General features: G+C 37.7%; 1 protein-coding gene across 3 annotated transcripts in view; it reads right to left on the bottom strand.

Annotated features, from left to right (window-relative positions):
- LOC126371526 (max dimerization protein 4-like) overlaps positions 1–18,076 on the bottom strand; it is a 405,754-nt gene that overhangs the window by 208,603 nt on the left and 179,075 nt on the right. The window contains exon 1 of one of the 3 annotated variants that reach the window (XM_050016849.1): positions 2,386–2,420. The exons of the other annotated variants lie outside the window; for them this stretch is intronic. Coding sequence (XP_049872806.1) covers positions 2,386–2,389 — 4 coding nt within the window. The 5' untranslated portion in view covers positions 2,390–2,420. Of the gene's footprint in view, positions 1–2,385; positions 2,421–18,076 lie in introns of those variants that run through there. 3 annotated transcript variants of the gene reach the window in all.

Here is an 18,076-nt window from a genome sequence, read left to right as displayed (position 1 = left end):
TTACGTATTGATAAAGTTGAGGTCAACGTTGAAGAAAGTCATTTCAGTACTTGAACATAGGCAAAATTTTGCCGATGAACGTATGTTATAACGCCTTCTGGAACCGTATGGTGCTAACAGACGTCATGATCTAGACTACGATAAAAATCGCATTCTTACCGTGTGTCACTGGTAGTGGTTGCCTGGAAGAAATTGCTCTACAGCAATAAGGCCGCCCAAATTGTGCTGTATTCATGTGTTGTGTCTGATTGTAGAAATTTAGATCGGTGCAATAAAGTATATTTCATTTGATTTGTGTCATTTAATGCGTGAGTGAGAGTGAAACTGATTGTCCGCGCTTTCGCCTTTACTCCATAGCTCACGGCCGTTTAAGACTAAAGTAAGACCCAGAGGGGGTGAGGTCGGCGCCCGATACGAATTGGTGCGGAGCGAAGAGTTACCGCTCTATACGTAAAACATTCTTTATTTTATGGCTACGAGGATAGCGCTCAAAATGTTTTAAGAAAATCACAAAGTGTGTGTGTGTAAATGACAAGTGTGTGTCGTAGATTTTACCTAAATAAACTTTTTATTTTTTTTAAAGCATTCACAATCTTTCTATCCCCCCCCCCCTCCCCCCCACTCAGCCATCCCAGTACAAAGCTTGACGAATAAATAACAGATGCTTCTAACACTAATACCCTACACGTTTTCGTTAAAAATAGAAAATCAGGAAGTTAAGTAAAATGGCACACAAGGAAAAATAAATAATTTTATGTCACTTTGAAGCTTTACAAGTTCATACATTAAAAATGAAACGGTTTTATTTTTTCTTTAAATATTAAAACAGATAACTTTAAAATTTTACATTCGTGCACCCTGAACATTAACATTAGCATCAGGAACGTCAGTAAGGTTCTGTGTGGCACCGGATTTGCACCAATCAGTCATTTATTTATCATAAGTGCAATTGTCACTAACACAATTGGTTTCACTATTATACATTGTTTTTGACTATAATAGACGGCGACACAGCTCATCACATATCACGTTGGTCTAACAAAAAGCTCCGTGGAATGCTTAGTTCATAGTTATGTCGTACGCTTATGTTTATGTGTGAACTGTTTTTCTACACAACACCAGTAACATGATATTTTTTTTTGTTTTTTTTTTTTTTTTGACGTGGCTTATTGTAGATTTGCCGCAGATGGCATTAACTACTTGGCCGGAGCAGTAACATGATAAGTTATTAAGAAAATTCATTAATTGTCAAGATATCGGAATCCAGGCTCAGTTGGTATGGATGGTGGTATTGAGAAGAACGAAAAGCTCCTTTCCGTGGCTACTAGAAAAAGGCGAGGAGAGATCTAAAACTAACTGGTTGACAAATGTCCAGAGGAATATGAAGACGCTAGGTCTCAAAGAAGACGATGTTTGCCAGCGAGATACCTAGCGACGCATGTTTGGGAAAGCCCTTGGTAAAGGGAAGTGGCGTTGACAAAGAAGAAAAGAAGACATAATCCGCATGAAAACAGGAAGCATGTCACACAAGCAAAAAGTAAAAATAAATATCACAAGGAAAACAGTCTGTTGACAAACACCTTGTTATTAAACGACCTGTCTGCATATTACGGGAAAACGACTTCTGATTATATTACTAAAAGATCTGAGAGTATTTCAGCCGTCAATTTAGTTGTAACGGAAATTATGCCTTGTCATTCTGATAGAACTTTGAAATTCAATGCGGGAATTGAACGAAATACTAATAAAATAGACAAAGATAAAGATAATTTATTCGCTTAAACATGAGTAATATAAATACAGATGACAGTGTTCACATTATAAGTTCTTCATGTTTGCCTTGCGGCGCACAAGATTTTAAGTACCTAGTATACATTATAGTAGACCTTTGTATTATGGCATGACAGAATAATGAATTAACTAGGTCAGCGTGTACCACCTAACGCGACATCTTAACTTACCACCATGAGTTGTCAAATGCACCAATTTTTAATTGAAAGAAAGTATTAAGTTTTGAGTATTAAGTTAAAAGTGTTAAGTAATTTAAAATATTTTTGTATTCCATTTTGCGTTTTAATCCGGCCGATTTTGAGTACACTTCATACAAAACACCTCGTTTTACACGGACACTACACACTGACGTTATCGTACACACGCATTTGTGATGACTAAACTAAGACAGAGGGGGTGAGGTAAACCTAGCTCAGACGCTGGTGGGGAGCGGAGAGCTGCCCTATTCTACGCATAATCTAGTAATAATGGACGCCATAATTTAATTTACAAATAAGTATAATTGAAAATGAATAAATACATGAATATGAAGAGAGACCCCGTTTCGGGAAACATTTGCTAAACAAAAAAAAGAAATCTAAAAATTTTACATACCCATTTAGACTCGCATGAATCTTTGAGAAAGTTTCTGTAACAAATGTAATTACTTTTAACATAGTAGCGGAATTTCAATTCCGAAAAGACGAGAGAAGACGTACTTCCAGCAAATCGAATCCAATAATTTCCAAAAACAAGCCAGACTGGAAACTTGCTGAATAATTCAGTAGCATTAGGTACGCATCGGTGTAACACGACAACTCGAAAACGTTGAATCGCGATAACGGCGCATGTAGCCGACTGGCAGAACGCGCGCGTGCTTTTGCCAAATTATTAACATAAACACCAGGCTGGTTCAGCTATTGTAGAAGTCGGGTTATCAGCGATATTGGTCGCTGTAACTTCACCCGAGACACACAAAGTGGTCCGGTTTAGAGATATTTCCGGAATTTAAAATTCTTATCCTCCTATATTTGGTGGAACAGATTTGGCTGGCAATTTTAAGTGGCGGAAATATACGGAAGCGCAGCCAAATAAGTAAGGACTTTACTTCGCGGGGTATATCGTGTAGCAATGTAACGCTTAGCAGTAGATCAATTAACACAACGACGTACACTCACGACTATATTCTTAACCGGGCTAGTCAGAGGTACATCTATAAGAAGATAAACTGAGTACCCATGCTTCACTGACCTTATCTTTTATTTTACCGTTGAAATCATAATGGCTGCTATATTTATTATTAAGGTTTTTTTAGTAGAAGTAATTATTAAGTACTTTTCATACACCCAACAGGGCACCCTCAGGCCTATTGTCTTAAACTTTGTACCGGGTGAGAGCCTTCAGCGCTCCCCGTTTGTCCGGCCAAGTAGTTAATCCCATCTGCGGCAAATCTACAATAAGTAACGTCAAAAAAAAACCTTTTCATAGACATATTACGTGTTTGGTGTGTACGTAGTCGTTACGTGAATAATGTTAGGGGCCTTTGGCGGCTCAATAGTAACCTTGGCACCAGGTTTGATGAGGTTGGTACCCTCACAACCCACACGAAAGAAGAAGATACACATATTTGTAACTACCTACAATAACACCGTACCTGTCAAATTTTCAGGTTAAGTAAGCGGACCCTATGAAAACAGGATAATGCGACAGAGATGATGATTTGTAACTATCTAAATTTAACTTCGAAAATACCACATTTATTTCACTTAAACATAAGAATATTTTCTGAATTCACGGAATCAATTATACTGATCCTTAACATCATTTCATGAGTAAGTACACAAAATTGACTTAAAGCAACAACCTCATCGCGTACAAAAACAAAATTACGCAAAGAACAAACGAAAAGAAGAAAGGCCATAATTGAACAAAAACACTTGTATTCTCTACCTACGAGTACTTATCATCACCGTTTGAAGTTCGTGTGATATATTACATGCCGGTATTAACTTTGCGCAGACTCCAGAGTCGAAGCCAGGTTTCTTTTTTTTTAGAATATAAATTTTGAATTTTCCTAAGGCGAAGCCAAAAGGAAAGGTTGTGGGCGTATTTATTGTCAAGTAAGCAACCATCAGGGCAATAAAGCTTACGACCATGGATATCCTCTACTTAAAGTAGTAAAAAATAGAAATTGTTTATTGTAAAAGGACACCATACACAACAATGCAACACAATAACACAATTTAAAATTTTCACAAAAAAATAATAATAAGGTAAAAAGGAACTGCATTCAAATAATTGTAAGGTGGTAGTTAGTGGATGTCCTGTTTTTTTTTCTTTTTCTTATATAGCTATGGTACATTGCGTTCCGGGTGTTTCATATTTATTCATTCGGAAATACTAAATTAGGTACATCTCTTATATTTAGATAGGTAGAATTGCCGATTCCTGGATGTGGTGGTCTGGAAAGAAATTTCTTCATAGAAATAAGGCCGCCCACTTATTGTTATCATCACCAGCCCATTAACGTCCCCACTGCTGGGGCACGGGCCTACCCTATGGATGGATAGGGAGATCGGGCCTTAAACCACCACGCGGGCCCAGTGCGGATTGGCGTTATTAACGACTGCTAATGCAGCCGGGACCAACGACTTAACGTGCCTTCCGAAGCACGGAGGAGCTCGAGATGAAAACTTTTTTTTTTCTGTGGTCACCCATCCTATGACCGGCCTTTGCGAAAGTCGCTTAACTTCAACAATCGCAGACCGAGCGCGTTAACCGCTGCGCCACCGAGCTCCTCAATTATTGTTATCATCATCACTAATTTAAGAGCCACGCTCTTGTCAGTGTAGCATTCTCCATGCTACTTTTAAGGGAATAATAGGGCAGTGGTTTCCGTCTTGCCTTCCGCCCCGCGCTACTCTGTCTGACGCGAGTAGAAGGGCGCCCCGATTAGTCTATTTCAAAGCCGCACTAGGACTCCTGTTCTCCGCTTCTGAATAGTACTGACAGTTACTGCTGCCTTCTGCCAGGTTCCAGGTTACGGTCCCTGTGACTCGCCTCTTCAGTATAAATGTAAGTATATTTTGTTTGTGTGCAACAAAGTATATTTGATTGGATTAATTTGTCTGTCAATTTAACATTGTCTATTTTTATAAGATCCCGGGAAGTTCCAAGGATCTCAACTTAAGGTGGCCCTGGGAATACGGTAACAATCAGTGGCGCCCCTCGCGTGCTTCTCAAATCTACATCAAATATTCACTCATCGGAATTACATTCGATTTCTTTATTTATATCGTCTTCTTTTTATTTCTTTCGTGTGGTTTCTGTCGTGTGTTAAATGTAATGTATCTGTCTGTTTGTGTCTGTGATGTCCGATAATAATAAATGTTTCTTTCTTTCTTTCTTGTTCGACTTAGGCTCAGCTGGGTACTAGTGTCCACTCTTTGATGTTGAGAAAAGATACGATTATAACATCTTCTGTATCTTGATGCTCGTTTTAGGTTTAGACACCTTTTTATATACTTAAGTATTAAAATCTATTGGTCGAAGTATATCAATTCGCTGAGAATGTTTTTACTGTTAGCGCAAATTCGTTTCTTCTTTTAAGATACGGTTGGTTGAAGACATATTTCCATGCTCCAGTTTGTCGTCTGTTTAGTCTACATAATCAATCAGACTGTTTTTACGATAATTTCATTTTGCGACGAAATAATGTTTTGTATCAAAATAAGAATGATGGATAACATTTTTCTTTAATAAATTCACATCCAAGTTACTTTTATTATAATTATTTTTCCAGCCGAAAAATGTGTAACTTTTGCGACGGCCAAGCGTCGTACAGTCATGAGCAATATAATGTACCCACTTTAGGACTGTCGCACTAACATATTTGACATTTAGTGAGACTTACAGTTCAATTTGTCAAAAAAGTTAATGTAACATGGTACCAAAGTGTATACATATTAATGCTCATGACCGTACACGTGTAAACGCACTAAAATATACTTTACGACAGTAAAACAGTACGAAACAGAAAATCAAATATTAATACAACCTTCGGAGTTAAGTTACGACGTCCTTAGAGCATTTTCATTATTTATTTATTTTATTCAAGGAAAATTAACAGCATAATATCTATCATATAAACATTAAAACCTGAACATATGCTTATATACGACCCAAAATGGACAACGGCCTCAATTTACCGCAGACGGTACAGACCATAGTCCACTATTCCTGCTGCTCCTCCGCAGTATCAACATGTCGAGATAATATCCACTTGTAGACAACCACTACATTGATCAACCTTGATTGATCATCTCTTACACAAACGTAAATCTACACTATTCTTTTATTTTTGGAAGAAAAAATATCTGCAACAACAAACTATGAAGATACTTTTTCAAATAAAAATGCACCAACAGAAACAACTTCTTTAATTTTGCTACATGTCTCGTTTTAGTTAGAAAAATCAAGTAACCTCATTATGACCTACCGCATGTTCGCGCAAATAGCTCGCGTCATCGCTCTAAATTTAACTTCGCAACATGCAACGGGTAGCCTTGTACGTAATGGAAACCGCAAGTAAAGAAGTTAAAGCGTTCCACTGGTATCACGATAATATTAAATAAAGTTTGGCGAATTTAATAAATGCAAAAATTAATCAATCCACGTCATTTGAAAACGTGTACAATTTTTCATTCACACGTTAAAAGTCGTCCACAACAATCAAATTAGCGTAGCGGAACTAAGTAATGCTTGGAAATGTTTTTACAGTTTCAAATAAACGTAGCGTACTTAATTTAAAATTCAATCACTTACACTTGCCAGTGGATGGGTTAAATTTGGCATATTTGCGAACCTAACCCAATAATCGCTCGCTACATACGTTGCACTGTTTAAACTTAATTCCACTCGGTCCATGTTTATCTATTCCGCATAGTTGTTTAGTTAGCATTACTTGGAAACGTAAACTAGGATCGTCCTAAACAAGCTGGAATAACTTGCGAGTCGTAGACGTTAGCGTTGTATGTGGTTTGAAGGAGCGGGCCCACGACGCAGCCTTGGGGGAGCCCGCACTAAACTGGGGATTAACATGGCTGATTAAGCGAGATAAAGTTGCAACGTTTGCGTCCTGCGATATGCTTTACGAATAAGGGCTTAAGCAAATAAGAGTGGGTGGCATATTTAGATAGGCTGCACATAATAATAGGTTATCGAGTCAAATGCAGATACTTACAGATTTTAATAAGATTTGTAAAAGTCACATTGGATAACATTTGTCAAAACACTACTCTTTCAATATAAACTTCACGACACATCTGATTTGGCCTTAAATGTGAAAGAAAAACACGAAGGCGTGCAAAATACGGGTCGGCTGCAAACACGTGTACGTCAAAGAACCTACAGTATTTGTAGGCACTTTCTTCTAGTGACAAGAGGTTTCGGGTTCCAAAGCGCACGTTCTAAAGAAAATCGCAGACTGGGAGATGTAATCCAATGACGCGATAAAAAATATAATTTGATACAATATCATTCATAACAACAAATGTCGTTAATTGAACAACTCTACAATATATTTTGGTTGTTTATAATAATGAAAATCAAGAGGGTTAAAAAGGCCATATCGATGCAATTCATCTAATAAAAGCAATATTGCAATTTGACATTTGCGCATGTAAAAGTAAGTGCGCAGTGCAAACAAATGTCAAATAGCAATATTGCTTTCTTAGATGAATTGCTTCGATATGGCCATTTTAACCCCCCTGTGGTAGAATAAACCGATAAAGTTGTATGAAATAACTTCTGATTGTGGTTACTAACGTTTTGTTTAGTTTTTGTGTATTTTGTGATATGTGACGTCACACGAAGCCCAATCATGGCTGCCCGTGTTTCGGGTCTTGTAATACACAAATAAAATATAGCATTCCTATTTTGTAAAAATGAAATATTTAAAAATGATCTTAACAAAAAAAAACTATTGAATAATTATCGTTAAATGATAAACTATCACATCTGACATATTTAATATTTTATTGTTACAATTGTCAAGTAGCCAATTATTTAACAGGAAAGTTAGGAACGCTGGTTCTTCGAACCGAATCTGCTGGTCCGCATGCTTCCTAATAAAAAACCGTCGACACGTTTGCACAAGTAATGCTTCAGTCAACATTCGCAGCGAGCTCGGAACACTTTTTTCGGGGAAATTTTCTCCAATCCCCCTTAATAATGGTGGGAGAGTAAATACGACGTCCGCTGCAGGCGTTCTTGAAATCTATATTTAGGAGGGTCTGTCAATTTGACGGTGTGGATTTTATTATATTGAAACGTTTCGCGATGCTTCTCATTTTTGGTTGGGGAAACGTTTTTGGCGTTTTGGATTGGAGCAATTTATTAATGGGATCGTTTAAAATTAATTGTGCTAATGAAGTTTCCGTTACCATAACGCTTGATGCAAAAAATTGTCCCCTTCGTTTAAGCGAAATTGTGCAGAAATGGGATATACTTAATTGTTTCGTAAATCTGTGCCAAATCTAAAGTATGTAAAAAAATTGGAAAGAAAATCTATTCCACAAGAAATAAAAAATAACATACAAATATCTGTAATATACAAACATTAGCTGGACTATTGGAGGTAGCTCTATTTTTAGAGATGCCTGACCAAATAAAAATTAAACAAATTTTCCATGGCCGCACCACACAAGGCTCGGATAATTTTATACATGCGAGAAAAGTGGAGCTAGTTAGCGAGCTGTACCCGTGGTTAGATTAGTAAGCACAGGCCATTAGTTATGCCGTGTGCTGCAGTTTTGCCGAATGCTCACACGACTAACTCTTGTGAAAAAGTCGAACTGCACTCGCAACGAAAATAAACAAAAAACATACAAAAAAACCGGACGAGAATCTGCAGTTGTAAAGCGCAACGGTCACGCTGCTCGGCTTTCGACGGTTTTAGAATACCCTAAAAAACCAGCAAAAGAAATTCTAGCTTTTGTATGAAAATGGGTCTCTCGGTTTATTCAAACATTTTTAGACAGGCTTAAAAATACGTAAATTACAGCTTTGCGCGCGAAATCTCTGGAGCATTAACTTCGCAATTTAGAGAAAAATATTCGCGTGGAATCAAACGTTTTACAGCTACGTATGGGCGTGCAGGATTTAGTACGCTCGTATCTCCTGAAAGAAATCACGTTGTATGTTTTATGACAGGCGTCGTTTGATGCTCGTTTCCAGCTACCTCCCCCCGAATGCTCGATTTGTCGAAGTATACACATAATATAAGTAAATTACTTTTGCTTCTCCCTCTCGCTTCAACACTATTAGTTGCGACAGAGACAAATTGACGAGTCAAATTTTACGGACGTTGTTTTTCTCCAGCCTTGATTGTTTCTGGTAAGGGCTTAAGAAGGAAACCATTTGTCTTTTGCGTTACATCTCCATAGTTATCAATTTACTGCAGAGTATTTGTAGGTAGACCATACTTAAAAAGCATATAGATTGATGGTTGCGGTGTGGTATCATAAAGTGATTTGTTGTTACCTATTATTGAATTTTTGAAGACAAGTACTATCTCAACCATACTAGATATCAACCCTTATTACGCTAAGAGAAGACTCAGAATAATAATTAACTTCCGTATTTTGAATTTTGTTAATTTAAAACTATCTGATTCCCTTTATATCAGAGAAAATACGCAAACAATTTGACTGTTCTTTTTGTTAATTTTATGTGTGTATATGTATTGTTTATGTGGCGTCATGTAGGGTCGAAAAGGTCACGTTAAAACAATTTATCTAGAAAAAAGTTTTTTATTTATTATTTCTTGACATTGAGTACTTACTTTAAAGTATCTTTAAACACTCGTGATTTCAAAAGTGACGATGCGGTAAAGCGCGAAAACCGTTTCACTGTGTAACTCATTTTTAAACAGAGATGTGGAGAAAAATAATGATGTAATCTGACTCACATCTGAAACGATGATATCGTTTACGTCTATTAGGGCAAGTGTGCCCCTTGACACAGCAAAGGAGTTTAACTAAATTTAAAAACTGAATTTCATAACTGTAGACAACAACGCAAACACCTGAGCATTGCATTTTCTCCCTTAGCAGATGTAATTTTAAATATAAGCGTGACAAATTTAAATGGAGCTCCGCAAATTGAGAACTGTGAAGAACATCTTCATTACTGCGATATAGTAGTAGAGCTATGCGACGACATAATAACTTTTAATCAGTAGACTGATGACTACAAACATGAGACGCAACTGAACACTGGACTGAAGTAGAGACTTCTATCGTGTGAGTTATAAGTTGGATGCCAACCATCAACCCTGGTGTCAGAGTTATTATTAAGCCGCCCAATTTCATCAGTCATCCCGTGAACATGGCACTTGCAAATGTGTTGAAATATCGGGCGTCTCATATCCCTGATTTTAACGCGGTAAGAAGCCGGTATTATGTGTTTTAATTATGATAATAACAGCGTAAACCTCAAACAATGTTTATACCCGATTCAGTATAAAAGGTTGCCTCAATGAAAATATTAATAGCGTCTGGGGTCTGTATAAAATTGCGGAGTATTAGCTGAAGTACAGAGTAGCATACTGTCCACGAAGAGTGTAAGTTTACATTTGCAAACGACTGCAGCTAAAGCTTCACAAGTAAAATTTCATTAATTTCATATGCAACATAATCCCTTTTGAAATGTCCGTCGGCTGGAGTTTATAGAATGCATTTGTATTTGTAAATTATGTGAAAAGGGATGTCCATTTGTTCAGTGCTACCTTTGAGCACGGTTCTGGGTATATTTGTTGTGTTAATACTAATAATTTGCACGTGTAAGTTTGGTAAGGTGGTTCTGTTTGATAATTTCAAAGCGCTTTGACACTAATTAATGTAAATACTGTCACAGACATAAGAAGGACGCTGCAAATGTTCAACTTGTCGAACAAGTTCTCGTATGTATGTAATTGTTAAAGTAAAGTATCTATTTATTTTTTTATTTTATTTTTTTCTGTCCTTTGTTTGGTAAGGACTTTACAGGCTTGAATCACCTGATTGTCTGAAAAAAGCAGAGGGCACAATAAGCCGTTAGTCCCGGCTATTACCTACATCTTAAAACACTTCCACCAACCCGCAGTGGAGCAGCGTGGTGAAGTATGTTCCGTATCCCCTCCGGTTGATTGAGAAGAGGCCTGTGCTCAGCAGCGGGACGTATATAGGCTGTTTATGTTTATGTATCTATTAAAAGTCGTTTCTGTTTTTTTTTGTGGGTAGTGTATTAGTCGGACATCTTAGCTTAGTAGACAAAGCATCGAGGAAAATATGCTTAGGTTTAGTGAAGTGTTTATAAAGTAATTTACTTAAAATTACATTGGTAACATAAAAACGTTTTGCATCTTTTTTGCAGTTGGTAAACTAACGGCGACATATTTCGATGTATGGAGACAATATTTATTCAACGGCAAAGTCAAAGCTTGAGAATCATCTGTGTGCGAGTCAAAAGCGCACTTGACCGGCTTTTTGACAAATACTTTTTTTTTGACGTGACTTATTGTAGATTTGCCGCAGATGGCATTAACAACTTGGCCGGACAAATGGGGAGCGCTGAAGGCGCCCGGTAGAAAATTTAAGACAACAGGCCTGAGGGTGCCCAGTTGGGCGCGAACCTCGGCTCAGGGCGTCGTCTGAGAGGAAAAATATTTGAAAGAATTAATCGACCTTAGTGGGTCGATAGCGATAAGCGCTGATTGAGGGAAATCGTCGACCACGCCCTGTTAAAAAAACCCACACACGCATTAATCCTTCCCTAACCTTCGAGCGAACTTCGGCCCGCCGCCGTCAAACTAAGCCCGCGAATAAATTCGCCTTGAAAACAATAACCGCGTCGGTTACATTGTAATTTATATTGCGTTCATAATACCTATACAGCAGGAGAATTTATTACTGCAAATTAATTTGGAGTACGAGCCTGCGTAATCCCATAGCATCTGAGCACACCCTAAATACACTTCATAATATCGATATTAAAAACATTCGCGAGGCAAGAGAGAATTTCGGCCAGCCACTTATTAGGGGAATTGAGAGACTTATTACAGTCTGTTGTCGTGATACTCGAATTATAATTAATTTGAAGACATAATTAGCTTATTAGAAATACTATCTATATTTTGATAAATATACAGGGTGTTAGTGACATCGTAACGTATACTAAGGGATGATTCATGATTCCGAGTTGATATCAAGTGGAATTTTCCGTCGCAAAATTCGTCGCAAAATGATTTTATTTTTAAGATTTTTTTAATTATTTTCAAATCTATACTTTTGCGATGGAAAATTCCACTTGATATTAACTCAGAATAATGAGCTGAATCATCTTTCTCAGTATTCGTTATGATGCCACTTACATCCCGTACAAGTATACAAAGATAGCCATACAAGTACGTATGGGTGTTAATGATACCATAACGAATACTGATGGGGATAATTCAGACCATGATTCTGTGTTGATATTAAGTGGAATTTCCTCACGGAAAATTCATGAATATAGTGTTTTTTCATTATTTTCAGTTCCATACTTTTGCGACAGATAATTCCACTTGGTATGAACTCAGAATCATGGGTCTGAATCATCCATTGTCTGTGTATATATGTTGAGTATGTCTGTCGTATGCATCCGGAAAAGTGGGCCAAAATTACATCTGGGGAACACCCCATAAGGTCGTTGACCAGCAGACTAAGACGACGGTACAGGGACGAGCTAGACGCCTTCCGAACACCTGGCAGAACGATGCCCAAGACAGGGAGGGTTGGAAAGAGAAGGAAGCCTTTGCCCAGCAGTGGGACATCTAATAGGCTAAAAAAATATATATCATCACTGGAAAGGCAAAATCACATAAGCTCCAAAATATCCTAAAATAGCAGTCCATGTCATAATAATGTAAACTTACGTTGACGTCATCTACATTGAATAAATGGGTAAAAGTTAATATAAAAAAACGAAAAAATACTTTAACCGGTTTTTTTTTAAATGACTTTTTGGCGCATACGTAATTTTGTCTTTTCAGTGACGATATGTAAACCCGTATCGCCAGTGAGCGGCGCGTGTCCACTTCACCCGAGGCACTTTAAGGGGGAGCTGATTCATTTACCGCATTAGGTTAAGTACTATCGAGACAAGTGGCTGGTTAAGGAATGCGACCCCAAATATATATCTTACTACATATAAATACTGCCTCTCAGGCTGCAAATTCGACCGCGTGGACTTCGCTTATAGCGCACCTTTTTCTATCCCCTTTCCATACCCTTAGAGGCAGATTTCTAGGATAAATAGTATCCTACGTTCTTTCCTAGGTCTTAAACTAGCTCCGTACCAAATTTCATTAAAAATGGTTCAGCAGTTTTAGCGAGAAAAGGCAGAGTTGCTTCCGTATTTATGAATGAAAAAAAAATGATCTCTCCGACCGATTTTGGCCATGGCGACTACTTCGACTCCTAATCGGCACGACGCTGATGCGCCCGAAGATAGCATATTAGCCTATCCGCATTTATAGCATTACGGTGATGGTCTGATGTTGTGGTTGCAAACTGCCTTCTGGTTACATCTCTACCCACCCTCTTACAGGCTTGAGTTTATATATGTATTTTTTTTGTATATTTTTTTTATATCTACAGCAGTAACTGCCAATACTATTCAGAGGCGGAGGACAGGAGTCCTAGTACAGCTTTGAAATTGACTAGTCTGAGCGCCATCGCACACGCATCAGACAGAATACTGCGGGGCGGAAGGCAAGTGGGAAACCACTACTCTATTTTTCCCTAAAAAAGTAGTATGGAAAATGCTACACCGACAAAAGCGTAGCTCTTAATTTAGTGTTGATGATATATCTACAACAAAATAGTTGAAATTTACTTCAAAGCGAACCCAAAACAAAACTAAATAGTGAATGCACCATGTCCCTCTGCTAACCCGTCAGTGAACACACAATGAGCCCGTATGAATTTTATCTTTGTGCATCGCACGGTGCAAACACGGGCTTATCGCTGGACGTGACTGCTAGACAACTAAAGGGGTAGAGACATGGCGGACAGAGTAAAAAACTACAGGTGAGATCATGGAAATGTCGGGTTGAACTGTTGGTGATACCTTTGCTCTAAAATTTTGAAATGTAATAAATATAGGAATGCTTATATAGAAAGAGGTTGGAAACGCCCTAAAGCGCATTTTTTATGAACCCAGCTCTCTTTTACTACTACTCCTGGAAACAGATGACTACCATAGCCCTACTGCTTCACAAATTCCTTAGCCATTTTACCGGCAATGTATATTTTATGCGATAGGCAGCAATTTTATCATTACTATTTGTAACATATTGCATACAAAAGTATTTTTTTGATAAATAGTCAATCATACTAAGGTTTTAAGGATTTAAGGTTAAGGTTGATTACAACATTTTTTTTATTCTTAAATTTACATAAGTTAGTTTTTTTTTGTTTATTGACTTTTAAATATTATTGTATTGGGAGATATGCCTGTAATAATAATATTTTGGTCTGAGTAAATAAATAAATAAAAAACACTGCCACAGCACTTTTGCTTCCTCCACTCTCATCAAAGATTTCATGCATATCCAGTTTCAAGTCTACGTTTAATATTATTAATAAATTATCATTTAATGATCAATCAGGCTTAAGATCAAGAAATATCCATCATCGTAAACGTTATATGAATATTACAATCATAAATAACGAAGAAGCATAATGGACAAACACATCCGCTTGACGACTTGTCTCCAACTTACGAAGACGAAAACATTGCAATATTCCTAATGAATAGACTAGTAGTAAAACTCCCGGACATGTCGTAAAAACGACTATAAGGCTGGTTTTGACGACCTCCCTGGTACGGTGCTCGAGCGTTGGGCTCACGATCTGAAGGTCCCGAAGAAAGATAATAGAAACATGAAAACATAATCACAAAATACACTTTGTGATCCCTAGTTCGGTTACGTGTGCCCACGATCTACACGAGCTCATTCCACCATCTCCCTTTTATCTTCGGACTTCCAAACGTACGGCCGGCTTCCATCCCTATTTGGTGGATATCCCAACTATTCGCAGAAAGCGCTTCACATCGTCCTTCATTATGCGCACTGCTAAGGAGTGGAATTCTCTGCCGTCTTCTTTATTTCCTAATGCATATGACCCGGGTTCTTTTAAGGCCACAGTGAACAGGCACCTTCCGGGCGAGCTCCATCTTAGGCCTCGTCAATGCCTTCGGGCAAGTCTGGGCCAAGAGCAAACCCATAAACGGTAAAAAAAAACGACATTGCAGGCTCATCAGCCGATTATCCAAAAGTAAGATGGTCATTCGGAAGGCACGTTAAGCAGTTGCTCTCGGCTACTGTTTAGTGTAGTCATTTCATGAGCATGTCAGGGATTTTGGTGGCTCAACATTAACCCTGGGTGATGAAGTCGTTTCACGGACCATTTACCTTACAACCTACACGAAAGAAGAAGGCTGGCTTCATAGCACTGTCAACCAATCCGTGGAGCTGTACGCACTCATACTAGATCGGTGTCGATTTGGAGCCAATTAGATGTAAGTATTACTTTTATTCAGAGGTAGAGGACAGGAGTCCTAAAACATCTTTGAAATATACTCTGGGCGTCAGACAGAGCACTGCGGCGCGGAAGGCAAGAGGGAAACCACTGCCCTATTTTTATCCGAAAACGTAGCATAAAAAATGCTACACCGACAAGAGCGTGGCTCTTAAATTAGTGATGATGATTACTTTTATGTAAGTGCTGTTTACATAATTATTGTATGTGTTTTTTTTTCTACATCTATCTCTTAATTTTAACTTGTTATTGATATACCTACACACGTATCTGCCCTCTCTTAGTGTTAAGTTTATCTCTTTCCCGGTCTGCTGGAAGAGATTTCTACTATAAATAAGCTGAACTTAACATATTTGACTGCGTCAAATATAAATTATAAAATGCTAACCCAGAAATAAAAGTCATTCTAAAATTATCAAAAATCAACCACATTTTATTTTTGACGTATTTTCGAAATTTATTTATGAATTAAGTTAACAATGAGTACGACGTTTGACCACTTTTATTGCAGACGTCACAGTACAATATTTCCATACAAACTAAAAAGAAATATTTCGTTTTAACGTTTCTTAAAAAGTATCTCAATTGACTAGGTTGTCATGTAGCCTATTGTTTTTTTATTCTTTTGTGTACCTTCATCAAACTGTGAAATAAATGAATAATAAAATCTACACAAATTAGTACGGGGAAGACTCCGTTCTACATTTAGTAGTTATTCTATGGTAAAAGGCAAAGCACTCAAAACGAGCCACCACTAGAAGCGTCCATAAATAAACAAGTTTTATTGTGTGATAACTGTACATCGTAAAAAAATCAATTTGGACAGACCAGACGACAATATAGAGGACTTTCATCTTAATGAAATGCAATATTGTCCAAGAAAGTTCTCGTACATGCAAAATACCTACTGCTACGAGGGTATTAAGTCAAAGCCCACGCTTTGCTTACAAACGTTGCTTATTAAGTTACAGGCACGCTCGAATATGGTAAAACAGAACAGTTACATTACAATACATTACAGACAGACTTACATACTTACACTTAATTCCGTTAAATAGCTATTCATTGGCCCTGGTTCAAGTAAATACCTTCTAATTTTATTTTTCGATAAAAGTACATGTTAATTTTATAATGAACTACCTTTTGCCCGCGGCTTCGTAAAAATGATGCACGTTTACTCACAAATAGTCCGCTTACCAATTTTTAGCTATCTATCCAAACTTATTACTATCCACTATCCATACAAACTTATTACCCCCATTTAAGGGAAGTGGGAGGTTAGAAAGAGACAAAAAGTAGCCCATGTCACTCTCTATCCCTTTAAATATTTCCATTTAATTCGACGCTCCGTTTTGCCGAGAAAGACGGACAAACAGACCCACACTTTTCCATTTATAATATTAGTATGGATGAGTGAATGAATGAATAACTCCGACGAAACAAATAGGCATCTCATTGATATGCAACCCGTTTGACGTGTGTTGTAATCTTAATTTTGTCGGATTATTGGCGAACATTAAATTTTGAGAGGGTTTTTAAAATTTCTGCCTCAAATTGACGTGTGTTCCATACTGGGATCAAATGATCCCTGTCGATTACCCTTCTCGCTCCTTTTCGGCGGATAAGACAATGACAGATATGACTTAGATGATGTGTACTGGGGTCAGTCCCATTATCGTTATTCCATTATCAGGGACTCCGCTTACCTAACCTGAAGATTTCACAAGTTTATTTTGACTACTTAAAGCAGTTGAACGACTTCCATGCTTTATAAACTTGAGGAGTTTTTGCGAGTCCACTAACAGCCAAAGTAATATCGATTAAGTAATTACTAAATCATGGAAGTATTCCGCTTTATATTTCCAAATTAAATACATTTCAGTGAAATAAAGCGAAGCTCGCAATATTGCCGACAGTTTGTTACAAAATATTCAGTTACCAGACGAAGAAATTACTTGTCATTCGACAAAATTAATTCTCAGAAATTGAATTAAAAGGTCACGAACGGATGTATGCGAGGTCGGATTTCAATTTGTATTTTTCAATTCCTTATGGGCATGTTGACATAGATATCCGATATCAATTTGAAAATTAAACCAAAAAAATAAGAATAGAAAAAGAAGAAAAGAGATGTTATAGAAGTTATATATTATTATTTGTATGGCCTACGGAGTCCCGGACTTTTGGAAGGCGTGTGTGGGGCCGAAGCCAACACGTAGAGGCCCCTTAAGACAATTTAATCTAAACGTGTTGTGACACCAACCGGCGACGATGATGCACTATGGGAGTGCACCCAAAGACAATCCCCGGTTCGTGTAGGACTATTGCAGATTATGGGAAAGGGAACTGGGCTATTGGGTTGGGGGTTAGTGGACCGGGATACTGGGGCTATGGGGGACTATTATTATTATATAGAAAGATACTTGCGATTTATTCCGATATCATACATGCACTATCATACATCACTCGGTGTAGGGACCGTAATTCCTATCCGTTACCTAGATGGCGTACGTATAGCGATATTTCTGGATTCGTTTTAAACATGTGTTTGTAAAAAGAAGCAGTCTGTGCTGCGCAAGCAACTACGTTGGGTGTCGCGATTGATTATTGTCTTTAGTATAAGAAGTACTAGTACAATATGTGGGATTAATGTCGGGACAAACCCTTTTAGGGTTTTCCGA

Source organism: Pectinophora gossypiella, chromosome 12 (genome assembly GCF_024362695.1).
Source record: "Pectinophora gossypiella chromosome 12, ilPecGoss1.1, whole genome shotgun sequence".
In the NCBI taxonomy this organism is placed as follows: Eukaryota; Metazoa; Arthropoda; class Insecta; order Lepidoptera; family Gelechiidae; genus Pectinophora; species Pectinophora gossypiella.
Note: the sequence above shows the minus strand (reverse complement) of the source record. Positions and strands in the feature narration are given on the sequence as shown.